This window comes from Medicago sativa, chromosome 6 (assembly GCF_051527215.1).
Source record: "Medicago sativa cultivar Bolivia chromosome 6, Bolivia_mono, whole genome shotgun sequence".
NCBI classification, from domain to species: Eukaryota; Viridiplantae; Streptophyta; class Magnoliopsida; order Fabales; family Fabaceae; genus Medicago; species Medicago sativa.
In genome coordinates, this window is record NC_140754.1 from 45366521 (window position 1) to 45392410 (window position 25890).

The 25890-nt window shown below is 33.8% G+C and overlaps 2 protein-coding genes and 1 pseudogene across 3 annotated transcripts; 2 read left to right on the forward strand and 1 right to left on the reverse strand.

Annotated features, from left to right (window-relative positions):
* Nucleotides 1–4302: 4302 nt before the first annotated feature.
* LOC146915483 (uncharacterized) lies at nucleotides 4303–6859 on the forward strand (annotated as a pseudogene).
* On the reverse strand, nucleotides 6618–13222 carry LOC146915484 (ATP binding microtubule motor family protein). Its single transcript, XM_085717854.1, has 20 exons — nucleotides 12958–13222; nucleotides 11643–11799; nucleotides 11312–11512; nucleotides 11031–11217; nucleotides 10716–10921; nucleotides 9844–10610; nucleotides 9697–9742; nucleotides 9326–9382; nucleotides 9146–9190; nucleotides 8999–9055; nucleotides 8737–8793; nucleotides 8525–8594; nucleotides 8176–8441; nucleotides 7983–8090; nucleotides 7791–7898; nucleotides 7662–7708; nucleotides 7390–7411; nucleotides 7239–7307; nucleotides 7064–7102; nucleotides 6618–6945 (listed from the first exon to the last, which is right to left on the reverse strand). Exons 1-20 carry the CDS (start codon nucleotides 13101–13103, stop codon nucleotides 6901–6903), a joined length of 2700 nt encoding a protein of 899 aa, XP_085573980.1. The 5' UTR covers nucleotides 13104–13222; the 3' UTR covers nucleotides 6618–6900.
* Nucleotides 13223–19276: 6054 nt separating this feature from the next.
* On the forward strand, nucleotides 19277–24807 carry LOC146915485 (putative prolyl 4-hydroxylase 12). 2 transcript variants are annotated; one of them, XM_085717857.1, is made up of 7 exons: nucleotides 19277–19432; nucleotides 19521–19634; nucleotides 21539–21596; nucleotides 22110–22175; nucleotides 23536–23593; nucleotides 23687–23859; nucleotides 24240–24807. In XM_085717857.1, exons 1-7 carry the CDS (start codon nucleotides 19362–19364, stop codon nucleotides 24591–24593), a joined length of 894 nt encoding a protein of 297 aa, XP_085573983.1. In that variant the 5' UTR covers nucleotides 19277–19361; the 3' UTR covers nucleotides 24594–24807. The 2 variants fall into 2 exon arrangements, with proteins under 2 accessions (XP_085573983.1, XP_085573984.1); XM_085717858.1 differs by having other exon boundaries at nucleotides 19524–19634.
* Nucleotides 24808–25890: the final 1083 nt, after the last annotated feature.

Here is a 25890-nt window from a genome sequence, read left to right on the forward strand (position 1 = left end):
ATGAGGAGCATCAAGAAAATGTTGACCAACCTGTTATTGAACCGGTTGAACAACAAGATCCTCAAGAAGATAATGAGATAACATTAAGAAGATCTACTAGAGTCAGAAAGTCAGCAATTCCTGATGAATTTATAGTGTATCTACAAGAATCAGACTACAACATAGAAGCCGATAATGACCCTGAAACATTTTCACAAGCCATGAGTTCTAAGGAATCAAACTTGTGGCACGATGCTATGAAAGAAGAGATGAATTCAATGGCATCAAACAAAGTCTGGGATCTTGTCAAGTTGCCTGGTGGTGTAAAAGCCATTGGATGTAAGTGGGTCTTTAAAACCAAACGAGACTCACAAGGCAACATTGAGAGATATAAAGCAAGACTTGTTGCCAAAGGATTCACTCAAAGAGAGGGAATCGACTACACAGAGACTTTTTCTCCTGTGTCTAAGAAAGATTCTTTTCGAGTAATTATGGCATTGGTAGCTCATTTTAATTTTGAGTTGCATCAAATGGATGTGAAAACAGCATTCCTAAACGGCTCACTAGAGGAAGAGGTTTACATGAAACAACCTGAAGGATTCTACTCTAGTGAAGGTGAGAACTTAGTCTGCAAGCTTAATAAATCCATTTACGGATTGAAACAAGCCTCCCGCCAATGGTATTTAAAATTTCATGAGGTAATCACTTCATTCGGTTTTGAAGAGAATATCATGGATCAATGTATATACCAGAAGGTCAGTGGGAGCCATATTTGTTTCCTTGTGTTATATGTTGATGATATTTTGCTTGCGACAAATGATAAGGGTATGCTATATGACGTGAAACAATTTCTCTCAAGAAACTTTGATATGAAAGATATGGGAGAGGCATCTTATGTCATTGGCATTAAGATCCATAGAGATAGAAATCGAGGCATTTTGGGTTTGTCCCAAGAGGCCTATATCAACAAAGTTCTTGAGAGATTTAATATGAAAAATTGTTCACCAAGTGTGGCTCCCATCGTGAAGGGTGATAAATTTGAATTAAGTCAATGCCCACAAAATGATTTTGAACGGGAACACATGAAGAAAATCCCATATGCTTCAGCTGTAGGAAGTCTTATGTATGCTCAGGTTTGTACCAGACCTGACATTTCATATGTTGTTGGAGTTTTGGGAAGATATCAGAGTAATCCAGGTGTTGACCACTGGAGAGCTGCAAAGAAGGTAATGAGATATCTTCAAGGAACAAAGAATTTCATGCTCATGTACAAACGAACAGATAACTTGGAAGTAATTGGCTACTCTGACTCAGACTTCGCTGGTTGCATTGATACCCGAAAATCTACATCGGGTTATGTTTTTATGCTAGCCAGTGGAGCTGTATCTTGGAGAAGTGCAAAGCAGACCTTGACTGCTACTTCCACTATGGAAGCTGAGTTTGTTTCATGTTTTGAGGCTACCTCGCATGGTGTGTGGTTGAAGAGTTTCATATCTGGTCTTAAAGTTGTCGACTCCATTTCGAGACCATTAAAGATGTATTGTGACAACTCTGCTGCAGTTTTTATGGCTAAGAACAACAAAAGTGGAAGTCGAAATAAACACATCGACATTAAATACTTAGCTGTAAGAGAACGTGTTAAGGAAAATAAAGTGGTCATTGAACACATTACACAGAGTTGATGATTGCTGATCCTTTGACTAAAGGCATGCCACCAATGAATTTTAAGGATCATGTAGTACGGATGGGACTTGGTTCCATGATGTAAATTTCATTAAACCTTTGTTATTTTGATGAAACTCTTATTCAATTGAATTTTCCTCATTTTATGTGCACATATTTTATTTATTTTGAGAAAAATTCACTTCATTTAGACTAGAAATAAACATGTGGTTATTTCATTCAGTTGAGGATTGATATGAGAGACTTGATATATTGTAATACATGGAAGATACTACTCATAATAAGAGGACATATCGCCATGATTCTTATGTTTAGTTTTCTGTTAAAGATTGATTATGGGGCAAATGGACCAAGTGGGAGAATGTTAGATTTTTCCCTGTTTTTACTGTTCCACATGTACCAATATTAAGTCAAAAGTTGGTTGTTGTGGATCCTGTTTTTCAGGGAAAAAGTTTGCTGAAGTGGTCCACTTGAATCCTGTTTTTATGGGAAAAAGTTTGCTATATTGGTCCACTTGAATCCTGTTTTTATGGGAAAAAGTTTGCTGAATTTGTGCAACTTTTGTTCCCACTTATCCCATATTCAATTGAGTACTCCCTCATATTGTGTTACATGTCTGTAGACCTTATGATGGGTAAGGTACTATAAAGCCAGGACATATTCACAACTTCATAGTCACTGAACCTACTTTCTCTCTTCATAATACTGCACCATCGAGTTTGAGCAAAGTGAAGGTTTGGAACAGCAGTGAAATCAGTCCGTGATAGCAGCAAGCATAAGAAGTGAGGTCTTTTTCATCAAGCAATGGCTGGAGGTAAATGCTCTTATTCTGCTTCCGCTTACTGATTTAAACGTGTAGTTAATGTTGAAGAAGAAGAAGAAGAAGAAGAAGAAGAAGGAGGAGGAGGAGGAGGAGGAGGAGGAGGAGGAGGAGGAGGAGGAGGAGGAGGAGGAGGAGGAGGAGGAGGAGGAGGAGAGTATTTTCATGTGAGGGCATATGTGTTTATAGTAGGTGTAATTTTGTTGAACGTAAATAAACTCCTCTGCATAAAGTTTAATATTAAATTACATAGAAAATAAAATAACTAACTATTGCAATGCATGTACGCCAAGTGTCTTCTAACTCCCATGAATTTCCTTTCGTAAGTTTCTTCCTTTTGAATTTGAATCATTGGCGCTTTAGAATAAGCAACTGTTTCTCTTAAAACTTTTTGAGCAATATTCAAGTGGTAATTTTTGGAAGTTGTAGCATTTGAATTCTTGGAGCAGTAATAACATTTATATATGAGAGTTGATCCAACTTCTTTAATACATTGTCACTTGGAACCTCTCTTTCACGCGAAACATGATTTTAATTGGGGAAAATTACACTCACCTCCCTTGAGGTTTGCTAAAATGCCATTAACACCCCCTCTAGTTTCAAAACATATACTAACCTCCCTTAAATTCTCATGAAATAGACAAAATCCCCTTCCCTTAACACTGTTAAATATTCCGTTAACTTTTTTTGAGTCAACCATTGTTTAATCCATCATCCTTTATTATAAAAGTTAGAGTTGTCAAGCTATCATGTTTGCCCTAATCACTCCCTATTTTTCCCTCCTAAGCATTTATATGATCTCAGCCGTTGATGTGAATTCATTGCTATTCTAATCTCAGTCGTTGATTCAAAGGCTATGTTTCAAACTACTCATTTCCTATCTCATACAGATGCATCATAATGTCCATTAAAATCGTAGTTAATGTCAATCAAATCATCATAACTCCCAACGATTAGTAAACTTTTCTATTTAGGGAATCATATCGTATGTATTCATTTCGTGAATAAAATCGTAGTTAATGCCAATCAAATCGTATGTATTCATTTAGCGAATAATACCTGCAATATATAAAAGATAGTCCATTTTTCTATTTAAAAGGATTCCGTAAACTTTTTCTATACTGTTATATAGAATTAGTAAAGTTTTTCTATGCTGTCTATAATTTGGTTAGGTATGATATGATATTCCGTAAACTTTTTTCCTATTTAAACGGATTCCGTAAACTTTTATGTGTTCATTTAACAAATCATACCGGCAACAAAAAAAGTGTACAAATTGTCAAAAGAGTTCGAATAAAAAATATTAACAGGATTGAATGCATTTAAACTCTTTTATGCAACATGTTTGATCTAATCGTAAACTCTTTTATGCAGTATGCACTAATTGCTCTGCCAATTAGTGCGTATTGAATGCATTCATGACTGCAATTAATGATCATATTAACAAAATAACTTTCTTAGAAGAATACATTTAATTTGAACTAATTGCTTTTATGACGCCAATAAATATGTAGTAATTGCATTTAATAAGAGTTACTTTTAATAGAAAAAATTTCTATGTATAAATTTCCTATGTATACACACGAGTGAATATGCCAATATGTTATTCCTTTACTATTAAAAATACAGTAATTGCTACTCGAAAATTCAGGTATCGCAGTAATTGCATTTTATGGCTGCAATGAATAATAATTAGTATCAGTAGAATCGACATTTAAAACTTTCAACTTGAGCTTGCCAATCACCTGTTTAAATACCACTTAGTTGTGAGATTAAATCTATTCTGTTTGTAAGCAAAAATATTTGTTTTTCTCTTTAAGATGGCCAACATTTTCACCCCCATTTCAGCCATCAAAGGTGGGAAGAAGGATTTGAAGTTGCTTGTGCATGTGGCCCATATCTGGCTCATCCATGATAAGGAGAATCCATATGACATCATCTTCATGAACATGATATTGGTTGATGAGAAGGTATTTTATATGAATCTAATGTCTTACCATATACAATATTTTAGGTTGTCACTGCTATTAGGTTTATTCTGATTTATGTTAATGACATGTTATTTTTGTTTAGCTAGGACGGATCCATGCTACGGTTCGTAAATTCTTGGTGCCAACGATGCAAAATATGGTTGAAGAAGGAGGAACATATAAGCTTGAGAATGTCCTGGTCGGATTCAACGAGGGGAATTACAAACTCTTGCCACACAAGCACAAGCTTACCATGATGGGAAATTCGAGATTTACTAAGGTGAATGCTAGCAACATGCCTCGGAACATTTATTTTTAGCTGTTTTGGTAAATTATAATGCAAATTTTTGTGTTGTAGATGTCATAGGTCATGTAGTCGAGAAAGATAGTGTAAGAGAACCCTAGAAGAATGGAAGAAAAAGCAAAGTCATTGATCTTACACTGAAGGATTTGGAGTAAGTTATGCAATATAGAATCAATTCATCGGTTTATTTTTACTATTACATTTTTTTCTAAGAAATAAAATTAAGTGATCTAAGCTATGCATTTTTGAAAGGAACTTATCTGTTTTTTGTATATTTGCTTTGTTTTCACGGTCAATTAAATTAGGTTGTATACTGTTTCAGACACACAAGGATTTGTTGCTCTCTTTGGGGTGAATTTGCAACTGACATTGGGAACTACTTTTCAACCCATGATAACACTAAGCCTGTTGTGCTGATTGTACAGTTTAGCAGATTGAGGAAGTATATGGGTAAATTCTTAAGTTAACTCTCATGGAAGGTTACATGTACACACTGCAATCATAACTTTACCGCTATATTAACTAATAGTTAACGAACAAACAGGTGCATTGTTTAGTTCGTGTATTGTATGAAAATATTTGTTTGTTGTATTCAATGAAAATCTTTGTTTGATCCTTAAATTTAGATCATGTGGTGAATCATTTTTCCCTTAAAATCTTTAAATTGCAGAAACTTGTGTTTTGTCTCTGCCTTGTGACACTCTTACGTGTATCAATTCAGATTTAGTTCTGAATTGTTTTGACTTCGCAATTTCCAACCATACAAATTCTCTCACAACCCTTCCATCTTTCTGAATTGGATTAAAGAAACTTTTCCTTTAATCTTCATTCTTCATGTTTTGGTTTGGAGGAATTCAAGAATTGGGTTGTGATTTTATGGCTAACGGGTCAAATGAGTTTCTTCTAAGTTCCTGGATTTTATTGAATCTTAATTTGAATTCTGTTATTCTCATACGGAGTATTTGGTTTTGATTGATGACAATACCTATCAATGGTGGACTTGAAAAATAAAATAAAAAGATAACGGTAAATTATCGATGTTCGTCATCAAAAAAAAGTAAATTAACGATGTTAATAAGAAAAGGAGATCTTTATCTATTTGATGAAAACTTATGGGGGTTACTGCAGGTTTTAAAACTACAGAGGATGTCAATGTCATTTCAATAGACCTCAAGGGAGGTGAATGTAATTTTTCCTTTTAATTAAGTTTAGGGTAATTGTTGTGTCGAAAAACAAAACTCCATGTGGAGACGATAACTTACTTTTATTACTTGAAATGATTTGGTTCACTTATCAAATTTGTCATCAGGCATCTAGAGGTAGTTGGCGATCGACGTCGTTGATATTTTTCACTTTCTTCCCCATGAGATCCCTGGCTAAATCAAGAGCGTAAGAGTCAACCAACATTCTATCTTTATCAATGAATCTGAGATACATGGAAAACATCATGCTAGTTGAAAGTATTTGGTTGTAAAGCCAGGTGATATGCATCTGGTCTAACTCAACAAAAAATTTGGAACGGAATCTAGCACTGAGTTTCTCATGTTTTGTGGTCTCTCAAGAACATGTCGTCTCGTTCTCCATTGTCTCGTGAATTTCACATGTTTTGTGGTTTGTTGCACCAATTCTTATCCAATAATCTGAGTTTCTCTTGTTTCATACCAACACAATGGTGTGCGACACTTTCGTCCATATAGAGCTTTGCATGGTATCATTCCTATGCTTGAGGCAAAATTGTTGTAATTAAATTCAATCAATGGAAGGAAATCGTCCCGACTTCCTTTGTGCTCTAATAAGTTAAAACTACTTTGGCAAACTCTGTAAAATTATATTGCAAACTCTTTCTTTAATAGAAGACAAATTTGAGGCAAGGGAAAAATAAGTTTCACAATTTCCAATTGCTTATAAATAGTAGTACCTTATTTGTTTCTCTCTTGTCCCACATTTTGTGTTCTTTGTCATGTGTCCAATATATGAATTTCATCATACATATAATGAATCTAGATAAAAGAATTACTAATACATTTTTTCTTTACTTAATGAATTACAGATACATATGGAAATGACATACAACGCAGTGGCAACTGTAGGTTGCCAGCATAAATATCAATTATACATACAAGCACTTGATAATGCCATTAAAACTAATTGAAAAGCTCTCCAACTTCCTTCTTCATCATTCCCTTGATCTGCATAAGAATAAAAAAAAAAAAAGTTACACATCATTTATTATTGGATTTACTCATGGACAATCAAACATGCAAACTCAAACAGAATATGATAATACTATGAGAAGAACAATGATACCTGTTTTTCAGAAAGTCCAATGTCCTTCAAATCATCAAGCTGTTAATGAAAAATTTGTTCACAATACCAAAATTAAGTCAGATATATAAATACATCTACCTCACAATTAATTATTATTAGAAAAAAAATAGTGTAATCTTGAACGGAAAAAAAAAAAACTTATTTTTAGACATACACTCTTGAAAGGTTCTGGAGATTCTTCACGAAGCTCAAGTATATAGGTTGCTCTCTTCTCTCCAATTCCCTAAAATAAAAAGTTCAGTCAATTAAAGCACAAGATATATTAGAAGAGTCAACTTAATATTAAAAGGTGAAACATTTCTCACCTTTAACTTCTTTAATTCATCCCTGTCAATTTTCAAGAAAAAAAATAAAGAAGAAAACAGAAAGTAAAGAAGTGAGATTTCTCATAGGAGGTATGAAACTATGAATCATTTAAGCAGTATAAAATAAAATATTAATTGCAGTTGTTATACTTATGTGCATATGAATTGCTTTCATGTTAACTACATGGTCAAGTTGTGATCATTATAACCATTCAGTTTTTACTTATTATTCTAATCAAAATTGAACATGTTTACAGACAGTGTCCACTTACTTTTCAGCTGTGTTTAAAATTCTAAGGTAGTCCTTAACAAGAGAATTCTGCAATTAAACAAAATTCTGAGTTAAAACAATAAAAGTATACGTTAGAAGGTCCATTAACAATATTATGAATATATCAAACCTTCATTCCAGAACCATGCAAATTGAATGTTTCCCAAGGACTTTTGGTATTCATTACATCTCGTCTTCCAGTATCAGGAGTTCTTGGTTCTGTAATTTCAGTGGATTTCTGCAATTAAACAAAATTCTGAGTTAAATCAATAAAAGTATATAGGTTAAAAGGTCCATTAACAATATTATGAATAGATCAAACCTTCATTCCAGAACCATTCATGTTGAATGTTTCCCAAGGACTTTTGGTATTCATTACATCTCCTCTTCCAGCATCAGGAGTTCTTGGTTCTGTAATTTCAGTTGAATTCTGCAATTAAACAAAGTTCTGAGTTAAAACAATGAAAGTAAACGTTAGAAGAAGGTCCATTAACAATATTATGAATAGATCAAACCTCCATTTCAGAACCGTGCTTGTTGAATGTTTCCCAAGGACTTTTGGTATTTATTACATCTCGTCTTTTGGTATCAAGAGTTGTTTGTTCTGCAATTTTAGCAGAAATCTGCTCATCGTCATGTGAAATGCATCCGTTCTCTGGTAACTGCATACACAATGGAGTTGACGAAACGAGAGATTGAAGTTCACGCAATTGAGAACTAATGGGTGGTGAAAAATCTTCATTTTCCATTAAGTTGTTGTTCTCCTTGTTCATGTTATGACCTGTAATGACAAAAGACACCTATATAAATACGCATCATGTGATTTGCTAAACAATTTATCTCAACATTTATTTAGTCACATACCTTCATCTGCTATCGACAAATCTTTGGAGTAATTAATGACATATGGGTGTTTATCCTCAAACGAAATAACCTGGAGACACAATAAAAATAGTTGGTTAGAATTTCATACTTACTAACGTTACCAATATAACATGCTAAAGTTTTGCTAGAAGTTTTCAGAGTAAAAGGAAAATTGAAAATGAAAAGTGACGAAATTAATAGAAATGAATTACCTTTTCCACTGTGGGATCAAATTCCACTTCACTGCTAGCATTCAAAGATGAGTTATCCTGCGTACACAAATATTTATTAGTTTCCTAACTGATCAGACAAAATGTTTTAACTTGGCAAATATTTTTTGTTGAAAAGAAGGTCCTGAAAAATTTATATTCTACAAGATCAGATCATTACATTTTGTTTCATGTATATAAAATGAAGACATTTTTTTTTGTCCAGGTTGTGTTCATCTTGGGATTTGATTTTAGAATTTATTACCTTTTCAACTCTAGAGTTTAGTTCATCGTGATTTCCATCTTCTGATAACGAATTGTCCTGCATTTGATATACCGATTCATGTATTGAGCTTTCTAACTTGTTTGTCATTAAAAATCATAAGTGGCAAAAATATAAATTATGCATTACCAATAAAGACTCCGATGCTCTACTAATATCAGCAATGGGAATTTCCTGCAAAAAAATAAATATATTCATTAATAATTAATAATAACATGACCTCTCACAGTTGTCCATGTCAGGTAGATAAAATGAGAAAATGAACCATGTCTACGTTTAGTCATGTTAGGATTTTAGGTGATTATTTACCTTATTTACTCTAGAGTTTACTTGGGCGTCATTTCCATCTTTTGATATTGAATTGTCCTGCATTTGATACACCAGTTGATTAAGCTTTACAATTTGTTTCTCAATAACAACATAAGAAACAAAAATATAAATGACTTAGTTTTTATTCCTCACAAGTAATATGCCAAACAGTACACACATACATATTTACAGATACAGATAAGATTGATTGCCATTATATTTGATTATCTATTTGAGACATCTCTACCTAGTTTGAGTACAAACTGAGCTGGACTAGTATTTATGGCTGCATAATTTTCTTGTCCTCATTAAAACAGACAGAAAAAAAAAAAAACAGTAGAGTGAGTATTTTGAGGAAAAAAAAAGCATACCTTCTCAGCTTTAACAGCAGAGTGGCTGGCTTCATCAAATAATTTCCTTCAACCCAAAGGAAAAAGGTCAATATCCATAACCAGATACCAGTATAAAAACTATTAAGAGTTTAACCTAATAAAATATATACAAAGCTCAATACAAACCTTCCTTTTATTGCAGAATTTGTTGCAATAACACCATTTTCCTTTATATGAGATATGGAGCCTGGTAATTTCGTTGTTGACGCTGATACACTTTGGGGTATCTTTTTTTTGCGATAAGTCACTGTCAGTATTGCTGAATTTCCGCTTTTCTTTGTTGAATCAGCTACTATCTGTATAGCTGAACTTGCACTTTTCTTGGTGGAATCTGAGGCCACTGTATGTATTGCTGAACTTGCAGTTTTTTTTGTTGAATCTGAGGCCACTGTCTGTCTTGCTGAACTTGCAGTTTTCTTTGTGGAATCTGAGGTCACTGTCTGTATTGCTGAACTTGCACTTTTCTTTGTGGAAGCAAAGGTTACTGTCTGTCTTACTGAACTTGATATTTTCTTTGAAGAATCTGAGGCCACGTTCTGTCTTACTGAACTTGCACTTTTCTTTGTGGAATCTAAGGTTACTGTCTGTCTTACTGAGCTTGATATTTTGTTTGACGAATCTGTGGCTACGTTCTGTCTTACTGAGCTTGCATTGTTCTTTGTGGAATCTAAGGTCACTATTTTTCTTGCTGAACTTGCATTTTTCTTTGTGGAATCTAAGGTTGCTATCTCTCTTGCAGAACTTGCACTTTTCTTTGTGGAATCCAAGGTCGCTATCTGTCTAGTTGAACTTGCAGTTTTCTTCATGGAGTCTAAGGGGGTTTGATGAATCGATTGACATGACCGTGATGCTAAGCTTACCATGTAAACAGTGTCTTGGCAAAACGATGGATTCTAAGTTTACATTATGAAAGAAAATGACCAAAATTAAAATTTAATAACGAATTGCAAAATGAAGATATAAAATATATATTTGAACAAGAAATCAGAGTCACGTACCAAGCATGAAACCAACAAAACTTTGCTAGTTCCCCTCAAGGAGTCCTGCAATATGCGTGTAAGTTTACTTTCCCGGAAGGGAACACGGCTTTCATTTGTACTCAACGCCTGACAAACATTCAGTAAGGCGTAAATTGACTTGTTAAGTTTGTTATTCTCAACATGACCAGAGGCATCACTACTTTTCCTTCTAGCATCTTCGTAACCTGATAATAAAAGTGCAATACTGTTATTCAAATCTTAAATACTTCAACAAAAGCCAGGAAAAAAATAATAATAGCGATGACTTGACATCTTCGGTTGAGCAGGAGTTACCTGCCATATCCACAAAATTCATTTTGCTCACAAGACCATTCATGCTTTCATTTTGGGAAAAGACATGCACAATCAAACCCATGTGGCTTCTATGAGCACGCTCAATGCCTTTTTTGGGTGCAGCCTTGTTTGCAGAACATGCAGCGATGTATAAATTCTGGAACTCAGAAATGGATTTAACAGGAGCCTGCAAGCAAAAATGCAACGACATTACTTGTCTACTATCAACTTTAAAATTTTCAATTCTTTTAACTTAGAAAACCAACTACAATAATTTTTACCTGACTGAGTCCTTTAAACTGGATTCTTCCGTGATCTTCAAGCACCAAAATATGTGGTTGTTCTGGATTTAATAAATCGACAGCATGGTCCTGATGATCAACCTCGTAGAAAGAAACTGCTATAGATTTTCCATTTTTCTCAGCCATGGAGAGAAACTCAGACGTAGCCAGCGCTGCCAAACCCGGTCTCTCCAAAGAGCCCTTTCAGAACAAAATAATTGTCATGATAAAAAGAGTTTTATAGAAATGTTTTTCACAAGAGGCTTCACCTCCGCCAACAAAAAAAATTAATATAACACAACTAATTGAATTGAATTGAATTGATTCAAACCTGAATTAAGTGAGTTTTTCCACTGCCTCTAGCTCCATGAGCAATAACAGTACTGTTAAAACCTTCAAAAGCTGCCGAAACAAGAGGCTTCACCTCCCTTGAATAGATCATTTCATTATCATCATGTTGGTTATAGCAATAGTCCACTGAATACCGACTGCACCACAAGGATTAACATTAACTCAATTAAGTGCCGTAACCCTATTTAAAACAACAGGTGCAAGAGAAGAAAAAAATACAAATAATTTCATGGATTTGCTACAAGTTCAAACTATAAGCTTTCATGAAATTTATCCCCACAAGAAAACTATTCAAACCTGAAAGAAAGATCTGAAACATCATGATGAAAACATGGTAGTTAAATAAATCAACTAAGAGAAAAGAACAAATGCTTGAAGAGTAGTTGAGAGATATAAACTCTATAGAAGCAATTAAACTAACAAATATTTAACAGATCAGAAACTAATCTAATAGCTATGAATTATGAAAATTACAATGCTACCAACATCACAAAATTCAAGACCACAACCCTTTTTCCAATTACCATTCCTCAATTTTTTCCAATTACAATAATATCTCATTCTTCAACTGATTTTCACTAAGCTGAAACTACATAATTCAGAAACTAATTGCACCTAATTCAAAACCCTGAAACTCGATTTCACTATGCTGAAACTGCATACTTCAAAGTTTCACTAATCACGAAACAGAAACTGCATAATTCACAAACCCTAAAACTCAAATTTCACTATGCTGAAACTGCCTACTTCAAAGTTTCACGAATCACTAAGCAGAAACTGCATAATTCACAAACCCTGAAACTCAATTTCACTATGCTGAAACTGCATACTTCAAAGTTTCACGAATCACGAAGCTGAAACTGCATAATTCACAAACTCTGAAACTAAAATTTCACTAACAACCCAATTTCACTAAGCTTATTTTCTAGATCTCATTCCAATTTCACATAATTCAAATCAAATTTCACAAGTCAAGAAACTAACCATATCTAATTATGAAAATCACAATTCTAACTACATAATTCACAAACCCTAAAACTCAAAATTTTCACAATTTCATTCCAATTATCGTTACTACAATTTCACATTTCACATAATTCACAAACCCTGGAACTCAAATTTAACTAATATCCCAACTTCACTAAGCTGAAACTCATTTTTTTTAATGGAATTTGACATAATTAAAAAACCCTAAAACTCAAATTTTCCCAATTTATTCCAATTTCACAAAATTCAATCAATTTCACAAATCAAGAAGCTGAAAACTGAACAATTCAAAAACAAATGAACCATACCTAGAAGATTGTTCTTTAAAGGAGATAGTAACATCTCCAGAATCTTGAGTCTTCACCGAAACCCAATCCACAGTTCTTGAATTTTCAGTATCTGGATCAGAAAAGCCGCGAATTTTGGCTACGACCCGAACCTTCTTTGATGCCATTGAAAATTAGGGTTTGGTGAATTGAGAGAGTGTTGAATTTGAAGAGAATTAGAAGAGAAGGAAAATAGAAGGAAAGAAAAATAGAGGAAGAAGAAGGAAATAGCCGTTAAAAGGATTTCGAAATCTTTCTCGCGCTCCTTCATATCTTATATGGATTCAAATTTAATTATATTATTTTATTATATGGTCAGGAAGATATTTTATTCAAATCTTCTCTTGTACGCTGGGTCCATGATAAAAAAAAAATAAGGTAATGTTAACCAGTGTCCCGGGGCACTGGTTAAGGAATTAAATGTAGTAAGTATTGCATTGAAATTTGTGATGTCAACTCTTCAAAAGCGTTAACAGTGCCCCGGGGCACTGGTTAAGGAATTAAATGTAGTAAGTATTGCATTGGAATTTGTGCTGTCAACTCTTCAAAAGCATAAAAAGTGGTACATACATTTTAAAACTTCTTATGTTTAGGTTCCTTAACCAGTGTCAACATGACCCAAAAAATAAATAGTTTTTTTTAGGGAGAAAAAAATGAATAATTTATTTTTTTTGAAAAATGTGTATTGATAATGATATTATTTTCTATGTCCTCGTGAACTTAGTTAGTGCTCAAACTTAGTTAGTGCTCAGTGACAATGCATAATATATGTAAAGTTCGGGGTTCGAACCACAGACACCACCTAAAAATATTATTTTCTATGTAAAAAAAGTTATTTTCCCCTAAAAAATGATATTATTTAATGTGAATGTTATTTTCCCTATCCTAACTCTCGAGTTTTAGAGGAAAAAAGTATTGGTAATTTGAAATTATATGATAAAATGAAGTTCGATCGTGACGTAAGTACAGTCTCACCAATAATTATTTTAAAGAAGAAGTTCAATAACGTACTTGTAGAAAAGTACAATAATAGAATCTAGGTTTAGACTATTTTTCAGATGCCTTGAGAATAATCTCAAGGGTGGTATTTATAGCCCTTTATGGGCTTGTTTTTACGTGACTTAAGCCCCAAGCAAGTCGGGTCGTATGTCTTTTTACTAAGCTCTAGATGCTTCTAGAAGCTAGTTGAAGCGGCGCCTCTGAAAGGGCACGCCTAGGCTCATGAGCCCATCTGGAGGGCGCTTAAGCCTTTCTAGAGGGCATTCGAGCTCTTAGGAATATATTGACGGTCCACAACCGCCCAAGCACGAGTCTTGGGACAAGGCGAAATGATGAATCTGTAAGGTCGATCGTATAATATGCTTTAGAGTGTTCTAGAAGCCTTTTGAGGTGGTGCCCTTAAGGGGACGTGCCTAAGGTCGTTTTTGGCCCTTCTGGAGGGCGTTTGAGCCCCTTTAATTGTACATTAATGGTTCACAACCCCCCAAGCACGAGTCTTGGGACAAGGCGAAGTGGTTAGTCGTAAAAGTTTATTTTAGACATTTAATCGTGGGCGGCATCTACTGTTTATGATTCTTATGGCGAGTTCACTGTTATACGGTATGACTGAAATCTTCGTTTTTGTTAGATTTAGATCTAGCGGCCGTTTAAGCTTAGTAGCGCCATGATTCTTGACTCCTTTTCAGAATTTTGATCGTTTGGGCGAGTCTTTTTAAAGCCAAGTCAGAGCCTTGAAAAAGGTTGACCCTATTTGGGCTTTTCATGCATTTTTTTAGATGTCTTTGCAAACAATCATCTCAAAATTCAATTTTTGGTTCGAGATTTCCGGTTTTTTTTTGTTTTTTGATGCTTTAAAAATTTAGGGTCTGCTTGTTCTGGATTAAAATAAAAGTGTTTTTGCCATAAAATAATTTTTTATAGAGATTTTATGAAAAATCAGAATCTATTTGGCGTTTGTTTACCCTAATAAAAGTCACTTTTTTAAAAAAAAAAATAATAATTTAATTTGTTTGAATACATCTATATAAAAGCGGTTTTTTTTTTTTTACAAAATTAGTTCAATATTTTGATCCATATTTTCTCTCTCCTCTAAAAAAAATCTATTTTTTGAGAAGCTTAACCGCTTCTCATTTGAAGTTGTTTTTAGATATTTGTAGATTCAGATTTTTTTAAAAAGCTGTAACAAACGGATGCAATAAAAGTGTTTAAAATAATTTTATATTGATACTTTAAAAGTGTTTTTACAATATACGCTTAAAGCTACATTATTTCCATAAATCCTTCTAGTGCTGCAACTAAATTTGCCATAACTCTATACTTCTCATTCCATTTGCATGTAACAAAGAAAACTTTACACAAGTAGTGATTTTTTTTTTATTTTTACCAAACAAGTAGTAATTTACATTTAATATTTTGCTAATGATGAAGTTTCCTTGAGTTTACAATTTAAATGACTCGTTTCTTGGTTAAACAAATTTTCTATGCCTAATTAGTAATTATGTTACAGCTAAGGTAGCATTAATTTATCAAAACATCTTAATTTATGACAGCATACTTCAAAGAATTTTGAGGCAGGAGAAACACATTGAGGAATCATGAAGTAATCGTAGGCATTAGACTTTAATATGGACGCTCCTAGACTATGAGCGACCCTATTTGTTTGCCTCATATTATGAATAATAGCTTATAATTTGCATGAAGAGGTAACAATTTCCTACATTGGTTGATAATTTCTCCCAGCACATTGTTGTAAATCTTCACATTTATTTGACTGTCCAATACAAAAATTATCCTGTCAAAATGTTGAGTAGGAGCTAGTTCGAGGGCTGTAAGTATAGCTGCAGCTTATGCTTCAGGAAATGCTGGTAAAGAGTTATGATGCGAGGTTTACGCTTGTATGAAGTTGCCTGATATATCTTTGAGACATATTCCATCCTGTAGTGAAGCGTTTCGGATCCATTGGTAGTCTCTTAATGTGTCGAGGACAGAACAGAACTCTTAATCTTCCATATGCACCAAAGAGAAGTAGCAAAACAATCCAGCTGATGCATGTTGAATTGAGAGCATAATAGAAAGAAAAGGCACTTGAAATTATCAACCTGTTGAATATGAGAAGAGATATGCCTCCATAATTCTAGCTTTCACCAACATTTGATTGCATATTCACAGCCAACAAATAAATGCCACACATCTTCAATTGAACTGGAACATAGGACACTACTACCCAGGACATTAGACTCCCTTCGATTGCTCTCCAAGTTAAATTTTCGAACTTTTGGAGGAACGTTGAGCTGCCATATAAACCTCCAATCACCTTCAAGAGCTAGGGATTTGCTTTCTAGCATAACTTTCATGCTAATGTTGGCATTGGCCATCACTTGGTCGGTGTCCGAACAGGAATTGAGAGACAAATGTGAGACTTTTAGATCCTGGAACCCAGGGAGAGTACGAGTTCTAGCTCGCAGGGATACATTTGATCGGATCCAAGGCTCAGTCCAAACATTGATTTGAGTACCTATGCCAATGTTCCATCTATAAGACTATATACCAATGGAAATTAACTCTATATACTCCTCCACACAAAACTTGGATTATGGCCTAGACTTGCATCCAAGAAACCAGACTTGGGAAAGTATTTAGCTATGATAAGGGGTCGCCTTGCCTTAGGCCTCACTCTTGAATGATAGAGCCAACTCTGTCATTGATGAAACGTAAAGCATCATCCAGTTGATCCATTGCTTAGCAAACCCCATCTTGTGTATCAACAAGACCTTCTTTACCGCGTGTCTTGCATTTCATATGATAAAGGATTTCAAATGCAGCTAGTGTGCTATCCATTGTTCTCCAAAGACAAGGGAAGCTTCACTTGACACTTGTAGTCCAAACACACAATCTTCTACTATCATATATTCTTTGGTCTCAAAACTTTCTTCAAAATAAAATTATTTTTAATTACAAAAAAAATTATTTTGAAACTATAATTTACACTTATTTCAATTAGATTGATAACAATTTATTAAGAATATAAGTGTGTCAGCGTGCAGACTTTGTTTAATTTCATTTGCTGAGAACTTCTCTTGCAAATACACTATATATTAATTAATACATCTATAATTTTTCTATTCACTTTTCTCCCCTACTATCTATAATTTTGCACTCTTCCAACCATCGTTTGATGAAAAGATCAAGCGTTTTTGCTACATATGGAGCCAATGACTTGTCTATGATCGGTGGTTACTATCAACATAGGTGTCGTGCAGTGGAATGCAGTTGTTGTTCACTAAAACGGGGTGGTGTACCTACAGATATCTAACCCTCAACTGCTCAAGTCAATTCATGTTCACGCTTTGAGGTTTTTCCAGAATGAGAGTATTTATATTTTGTTTATTGTGGATGATTCCTTTGATTGATGGATAGTTAAAGTTGCCATGTGAGTGTAAAGTAGTTAGGAGGTTGCGCTCCGTAAAAAAAAAGGGTTAAATATGTTTTTGGTCCCTATAAATATGTCAACTTTTCATTTTAGTCCCTCTAAAATTTTCCTTCAACTTTTAGTCCCTATAAAATTTTCAATCTTTACTTTTGGTCCCTCTTTTAAAGTAAACTCATATGTAGAATTCATATTTTTAAATAAAATTTTCCAGAAAAATTCAAAATATTATAAGAATCACTCAAAAAAAATTTATAATTTTTTTAACAAAACATGAATTTAATATGAATTTTATAGTTTTTATGTTTAAAAATTCATATTTAATTTGTGTTTTGTTAAAAAATTCTAATTTTTTTAGGAAATTTTTTTAGAATATTTTACACATTTCTGCACAATTTTATTAAAAAAAATGCATAAATTAAGTTAAAAATAGGGACCAAAAGTAGTGATTGAAAATTTTATAGGGACTAAAAGTTGAAGGAAAATTTTAGAAGGACTAAAACGAAAAGTTGACATATTTATAGGGACCAAAAACATATTTAACCCAAAAAAAAAGTGCGCCATTTCTAACATGTTATACGAATAACCATGTGATTGTGACCAGATATGACCCAAATTAACTAGGGGTCATTGAGTCTCTTTTTCTCCGTCTCTCTGCCATGTGATGGCATTGTTGGGTATTGTTCGTATTTGGACAAAACCCTTATTAAGCATGTTCAATTAATGATCGTTTATTGTAAAACTAAATTAGTTTACTATGTTCCATCTCTATAAAGTTAAAGTGGTTATCTACAAAAGTAAAAGTAATTTTAAACTAAGTTGCTTGGGTTCCAGTGGTAAGAAGCTCCTTCCAAGGACGTACCTGGGGAATACTGGGTTCGATTCCCAGGGAGAACAACGCTTGGTCAGTGCGCATGCCTCTACCCACGAGCCGGATTAGTCGCCCACCTTTGATGGGTCGGAAACCGGTGTGAAAGCCAAAAAAGTAAAAGTAATTTTTAATAGATTGAGATAGTTTAGCCTTTATCTTATTTAAAGATGTGAATAATCAAGTAATTTTTTCAAAGATTGAATTTTGGTTTTGTTTTTTACGAAATACTTTTATTTTTGTTCGAAAAAATCTTATTTAAAGAGGTGAATAACTAAGCAATTAGACTCAATTAGTTAATGAACTCCACCAAAATGACAAATTGTACAGAAAATCTAAGTTTGATTCATGAGTGAAACAATTCTTGACAAATTTTGACTTTTTTTTAGGGAATTTTGACTTATTTCATGTGTGAACTTCGGATTATTAAGGAGAATCCGATTTTGATTATTATGTGAAACAATTCTTGACATGTTATCTTTATCTCACAATTGAACTCCAAATTAACAAATTCTTTTCCCGATAATCGGGGAATTAATTGGGAAAACAATATTAATGAATATAAATCCAACATACTAGCACTAATTTTCTAAAAAATATTTAGGCAAAATAAATAAACGTGTTTAAGCTAAAATTACATAATTCGTCTCTTAACTTAATAGCAAAAGAACGTCTTTTATATTTTATTTTTCTTCTGATTTAGTCATTTATGTTATAAAATGACAATATCTTATCATTTTTATGAGATTTTTCAATGAAATCTGAGTTATATGATGAATATTTGAGTTTGTTTATGAGTTTGATGATTTAGATAATATGTTGACATTTTATAACATGAAAAATAAAATCGAAACAAAAAAGATAAAAAACAAAAATGTTATTTAAAATTAAAATTAAATTAAAAGACAAATTGTGTAATCAAGAAGCAAAAGTTTTCGGAAAAAAAAAAAAAAAGAACAAAGAGAAGAAAGCATACAATGACATTCACATCTCACTAGAAAATTAAATCTCAGAAAATTCAATCAAATTCACGTAATAATTTTCATTCGTATAATCACTTTTTCCACCGTGATTCTTCTTCTTCAAAATTCAATGTCTTTACTTACCTTTATCCTCATCACCTTCTTCACCCTCTCGCTTCTAACACCTTCTTTCTCCGACAGGTAATTAAATTACACAAACACCCTTCCCTAATTTCACTCTAATTATCATTAGTGTTTAATAATTTGTTGTTAATGTTTGTATTAACAGCAGGAAAGAATTAAGGAACAAAAATGAAAATGTGTTAAAGCAGTTAAGAAATTCTGTTTATTATTCAAACAGAATTGATCCTTCACGTGTTGTCCAAATCTCTTGGCAACCAAGGTCAGGTACTTTCTTCAACTTTATTTCCCTTTATTCCTTTATTATTATTTTTTTAAACTCAAAGGGGTGAGAGCCCTGTTTTGCTCGGACCCTGTCGCACCACGAGGCGCTGTCGGGCAAGTCGGTTTGTTTGGGAATGCAGCCCGCCACTCAATATGAATTGCGTTTCAAAGTGTCCCGCTCATCCGCATTATCCGGCAGACCGACTAATCTGATGTTCAATCTCACCGTCCACTTGAGGGGTCCATTTAAAGCCAAAACATAGCTCAGTATTAATTATTATTATTATTATGAGCGGAAAGATGGACGCGTAGGCAATATGTGCTCGTGTCTTGTCACATTTTTCTATTAGTTTGTTATGGGCAATTTGTAACAAAAAAATGTTCATTTCCATTTGGCGTAGATTTAGTTTTAAATTTGAGAAAATATTGGATTGCTTTGTTCAGAAAAATGTCCAACTAAAATGTAGTTAGTTAGGTGGTGGTTAACTTTGGATTGTCTTGATATAATGGTTTATGCAATGATATGGTATAGATTTTTGGTTAATTATTATCCATTTTACATGTACTTGCTGTGAGTACAATATCAGATATTAGGGTTTAGTACTATATTGGTCGTGCCTTGAGAATGATTCCAAGAGTGGTATTTATAGCCCTTTGTGGGCTGGTTACAGCGTGACTTAAGCTCCATGCAAGCTGGGCTTTAGATCTTTTTACCTGCTTCTAGATGCTTCTAGAAGCTGACTAAGGCGGCGCCTCTGGAAGGGCGCGCCTAGTCCTTTGGAGCCATTCTGGAGGGCGCCTGAGCCTTTCTGGAGGGCTTTCAGGCCCTTGGGAATATATTAACGGTCCACAGCCCCCTAAGCACGAGTCTTGGGACAAGGCAAAATGATGAATCTATAAGGTTGATTGTTCATATAAGTAGGTTGATTGTTCATACAAGTTTTATCGTGCTTTCAGATGCTTGCTAGGCGGCGGTGCCTCTCGGAGGGACACACCCGAGCTTCAGGGAGCCTTCTTGAGGCATCTGTGCCTTTAGGAATGCAGATGGTCCATTACATATGCAAATTTTCAATTTTATATACATTTTTAACTTGTTTTTCTTATAAATTACCAATGATTCGAGGCCATGCTTGGATAAACAACTTAACTAGTTGTTTATTAGTAGAATTCGGTTATAATTTGGGTTGAATTTGACTCTGACTTACAAAATTGGCTTTTGACGTGAGAATTGCCCTAATTTATAAACACATTCGCAAACCATATTTTCATCAAATGTCAGACTCTAATACACCCCCTCACGCCCATCTGGAGCATGGCCCGAGTGGTCTGATAGCGGTGACCTGATAGCAGGTTGCCCAACTGATTCTGGATAAACATTTTTGGGTTGAGATCTAGGTATTAGAAACTTGGGTTGGGCCTAACTCTTACTCAGCCTTATAAAACCGACTTTGAGGTGAAGGTTTTCCCAACTTATAACCACATTGTTTGGCCATATTTTATCCAATGTTGGACTCTTAACACTTATCATGCAAGTGTTTATGTATAATCTATTTCTATGTCAAAAGATAAAATCAAGTCAAAAAAAAATTCGTACATAGTTTTCATAAGCTATCATTGAGAGCTATGTAAATAAGTTGAAAACAACTTATTCCTTATTCATAAGTTCTTCCAAATTGTGGTTGCAGCAATGACCACAATCGCTTCGTGATTCTTGATAGTGGGGACAATTGCAGTTAAATATGACCTTAATAGTAGTTGTTGCATAGACATTTAAAACTTCAATGTCGTATGTTAAATCGCGATAGCAGACTTTTTTTTATGATACCCTTTTTACAGCTAGTTGATTCTTTTCTTGCTTATAGATTTTCAGACTTTGATGTTTTCTTGTTCCTTTTGCTGTAGGGTCTTTTTGTACAAAGGCTTTTTGTCGGATAAGGAGTGTGACTACCTTATTTATTTGGTATGTTGCAGTCTCATTGGTTTGGATTCTTATTTCTTCATATTTTTCACTAATAGTTATAATTATTCCATCCGATATATCTTTAATGAACATACATTGTCAGTGTAAATTAGTTTAATGGACATTCAAGGGAAGCCCTTCATTTTTCCATGCCATATCGTCATTTTAAATATACAGTTACAAATGTGGGGTGATGTGGCAAAATAAAGGATTTTCATTGTATATCAATGTAAAACTAATATATGGTCACACTGCATTCCTTTACATCATTCACTTCATCACTTGGTTTTAATTATATTATAAGTAGAGGGGAGTTGAAGACTCTTCGCCATTTCTATTTAAGACTTTCAAACTAGTAAACTAGAGAAAATACAATGAGTTTTTTTTGCAATTCTTGGTAATAATATAAAAAAGATTCTCAAACAAATAAGTCACTTTTGTAGTTATGTTTTTGTTTTTCATTTGTTTTCAACTTGTTTTGTCGTTGATTTTTACTCTATTGTTTTTGCCAAGGCACAAGAAAAATCATCTGGAAATGGTGGCTATTCAAAGAAAGAGGAAACTTCATTGGATATGGATGTGAGCCTGAACTTTTTTCTATACTTATTTCGATGAACTAGGCACTAGTAAATTAGGTTATGTTCAGTGTTCACACTTGATAGTTATAGTTTGCATTGTGAAAATTTTCGGTTGTTCTAACGTTGTTCATTGTTTTCACCGATGGGAAAATCTTGTCTATTAGCTTATTCTTTGTGTAGGTCACTTCAAGAATAACTCAATGTAGGTTAATGTGACGGATTTCTGAATGATATTTAGTTATACACTTTATTTTCACTGTCAGATATAAACCATTCTTAGGGTCCGTTTACTTTGTGAAACATTGTGTTTTTATTTTAAAAAATGTGTGTTCATTTTACTGTGATGTGAACTTTTGAAGTGAATCATTGTGATGGAGAGATGATGAAATGTTAGTTAAAGATGCATTTCCAGAAATAATGAAAACAGTTTTTTTGACATTTTCATTGTTTATGGAAATGCATATAATCATTCACATCAAAAGTCTCTTACCTGTGCTTGTTAACAAGTAAAATTAACACAAATTTTAGAAAACGAAAAATAGAATATGTTTTCACAAAGTAAACAGGCTCTTACGTTTCACCTCATAGGTTTAGCTTGTTCTTTATAAATAATGATGTATGATATGTTACTAAACATGTACTGATTGTGTCTTAGGTTGACTTGGTTCTTAATTGGATACCAGAGCCTTTTCTACCAAGCGGTCAATAGTTATTGATCAACACATCCATTATTTTACATGTTCTTGTTGACTTTTCCTTCAATATTTCTATCCTATAACACTCAATCAACCATAACTTGTAAGCCAAGTGTTTTGCAAGTAAATGTTGAATTTAATTTTATTGTCGAAAATTAATATAGGATTACTTGTAAAAGCAAATTGCCAGGCTTTAATATGGGATTGGGAAAAAACCCTGAACTTTGGACACTAATTACCTAATTAGTTAATTCCAAATTTTGAAAATGTAAAAGATGTCTTATAGAGTGCAACTACTCATATATTTGTAGGTCCTAACCTGCTCTCGGCTCTGCTGTTTGTGACTCTCAGCAGAAAGATATTGAAAAACGGTCTGCAATCGCAATTGTGGCTGCGGTGTCAAAGCTTTAATGTTTCCGTGACTGTGTCAGTGTGGTTGCATCAGCCATATTTGGCCATAATTTTCTGTAATTTAAAATATCATAACCGGACCGCGACCACAGTTTAAAACCTCCCCTGGACATCATTATCACTATAGCCAACACGTTGCAATTACTTGTTGTTTTAAGCTCGCTCCTTGACCATGAACAATTCATTAGTGTTATAAGTTATAGGCATGATATTGTAGACATTATTATGATGAGGTTCTACACTGTTCTGTTTTAGGATGATATTGTCAAGAGGATTGAAGAAAGACTTTCGGTTTGGACTTTTCTTCCTAAAGGTATCTATTTGATCAATCCACACCAGTATTTGCCTGTGATACAAATTCTAAAAGCTTATAATTGTCTTGTTTGTTGATTATCATTTCTACTAGAGAACAGCAAGCCTTTACAGGTCATGCATTATGGGCTTGAAAAAGATAGGCGGAACTTAGATTATTTCACAAACAAAACCAAATTGGGATCAACCGGACCTTTGATGGCAACAGTGATTCTACATCTCTCGAATGCTACTCAAGGGGGTCAAACCCTCTTTCCTGAATCAGTGGTGAGTACGGCAGTTCGAGTTTATCTTTTGCGTACTATTTATCTTTTAGGCTAAATTAAACCTTTGGTCCCTTAAGTCATTTTTAGGTTTCACTATTGCCCCTTAATTTTTTTTTTTTCCGTTTCATTTTAGTCCCTTCAGTTATAAATGTTACTTTGATTCTCTTTATCATTTTTCATTCGAGTCCATAGGAAACATTTGACGAACTCAAACAAAAAACTAGCAGAAAATGACCAAAGTGTGTAATGATTGTAATTTAAGGGACCAAAATGAAACGTAAAAACTTGGACCAAAGTGAAACCTAAAAATAACAGTGTAATTTAGGATATCTTGTTCTGGACCTTTGTTTTCTTTTTGATTATGTTGAATGTATTCCACAGACCAAGAGTAGCAGCTGGTCAAATTGTAGAAATAACAGTGAGGTTCTCCAACCAGTTAAAGGGAATGCAGTTCTGTTTTTCTCTCTTAACCTAAATACATCTCCTGACAAGAGTAGCTTACACGCTCGATGCCCTGTCCTTAAAGGCGATATGTGGTCTGCAATTAAATTCTTCTATACAAGATCGATCAGTGGAGGGAAAGTCTCAACTACGCTGGAAGATGAAGATTGTACTGATGAAGATGATAGTTGTCCAGCTTGGGCAGCAACGGGAGAATGTCAACGGAACCCTGTCTACATGGTTGGATCTCCTGATTACTATGGTACTTGTCGGAAAAGCTGCAATGCATGCTGATGAGAAGTTGGTTTTGCACAAATTTTTTTACGTGGTTGCTTTTTTAATTTGATTGGAGAATAGGAACATATAGTAGAGTGAATTAACTGATATTCTCAGGATGTTCTTGAGCAACTATGATGTTCCTCAATTAACTAGGCAATATATTATTTGCCTTTGCTTTTGAGAAATGTACATGTTGAGTTGTGCATTTTATTTAAACTTTGTTTCACAAGATTCTGAGCTGCATATCAAAAGGTACTCAATATTGTATTACAATTGACATGTAATTTTTGTAATAATGTGTTAGATGCATTTTTTTTTCTTCTAAAAAAGTGTGAGTAACAGTGCTTAGGTCTAGCAAATTGAGTTACTCCCTCACAATATAGTGAACCAGAGATCGAATCTATGGCGGGTGAGTTGTTCATATTTACTTTTGGATCATTCTCCCTTAGAGCAAAAGCGGTTATTCTCTCACAATATGGTGAACTAAAGTTCAAATCTATAACACCAACAAAATTGTCTCTCGTAGGATGAGACTTGTTGGTTCGACCAAAACATGTTAAAGTCAAATATTCTTCTTATAAGAAAAAAAAATGGTAGCAACCCATTTTCAATGATTTCGTAATATATCACAGCACAATCATCGAATTAAACACAAAACAATTAGTCAAAACCATTAACTCGTTACTAGATTTAGCACCAAGCTAAAATCAAGTATTCTTTCCACGCGTCAAATCCGGACACTCCAAAAGGTTCGTTAGAGAGCTTCCATCTAAACATATGTTCCAGAGGCTCCTGCCAATCAATCATGCATGTTTGATGCACCTTACTGGATGACCGGACAACACAAAAACTCTTTATATTAACTATTTGCTCTCAATTTTGTTTCAAATCAAAATACTAATTCATTCATTTATCTTAAATTACACTAAAAAAACATCATTTTTTTTAAAATTTATCGACTATCAAAAACAAAATTTATTTCAACAAAATAATAGTTTTTTAGTAGACAGACGAAATGAAAGCCAAAGTTAAAGCCCGGATCACACGATGTCCAGTTTAGCAATTTCAGTTTTTATCAGCTGAGCTAGAACTTGTCGAAAATGGTTAATATTAAATTGAAATCGATAAATAAAACTCAATAACCATATGTTAAAAAAACAACAACTAAAAAGAAACTTCTAAAAAATGTTGGTAGTAGAGAGGGGTATAAGAAAAACGGAAGTGCAAAAAGCAACCCGTAACTGTAAAGATTCAAAATAAAAATCTGACCCGACCCGACATAAACGGGTTTTCCTCTTTCTTTTCTCTGCAA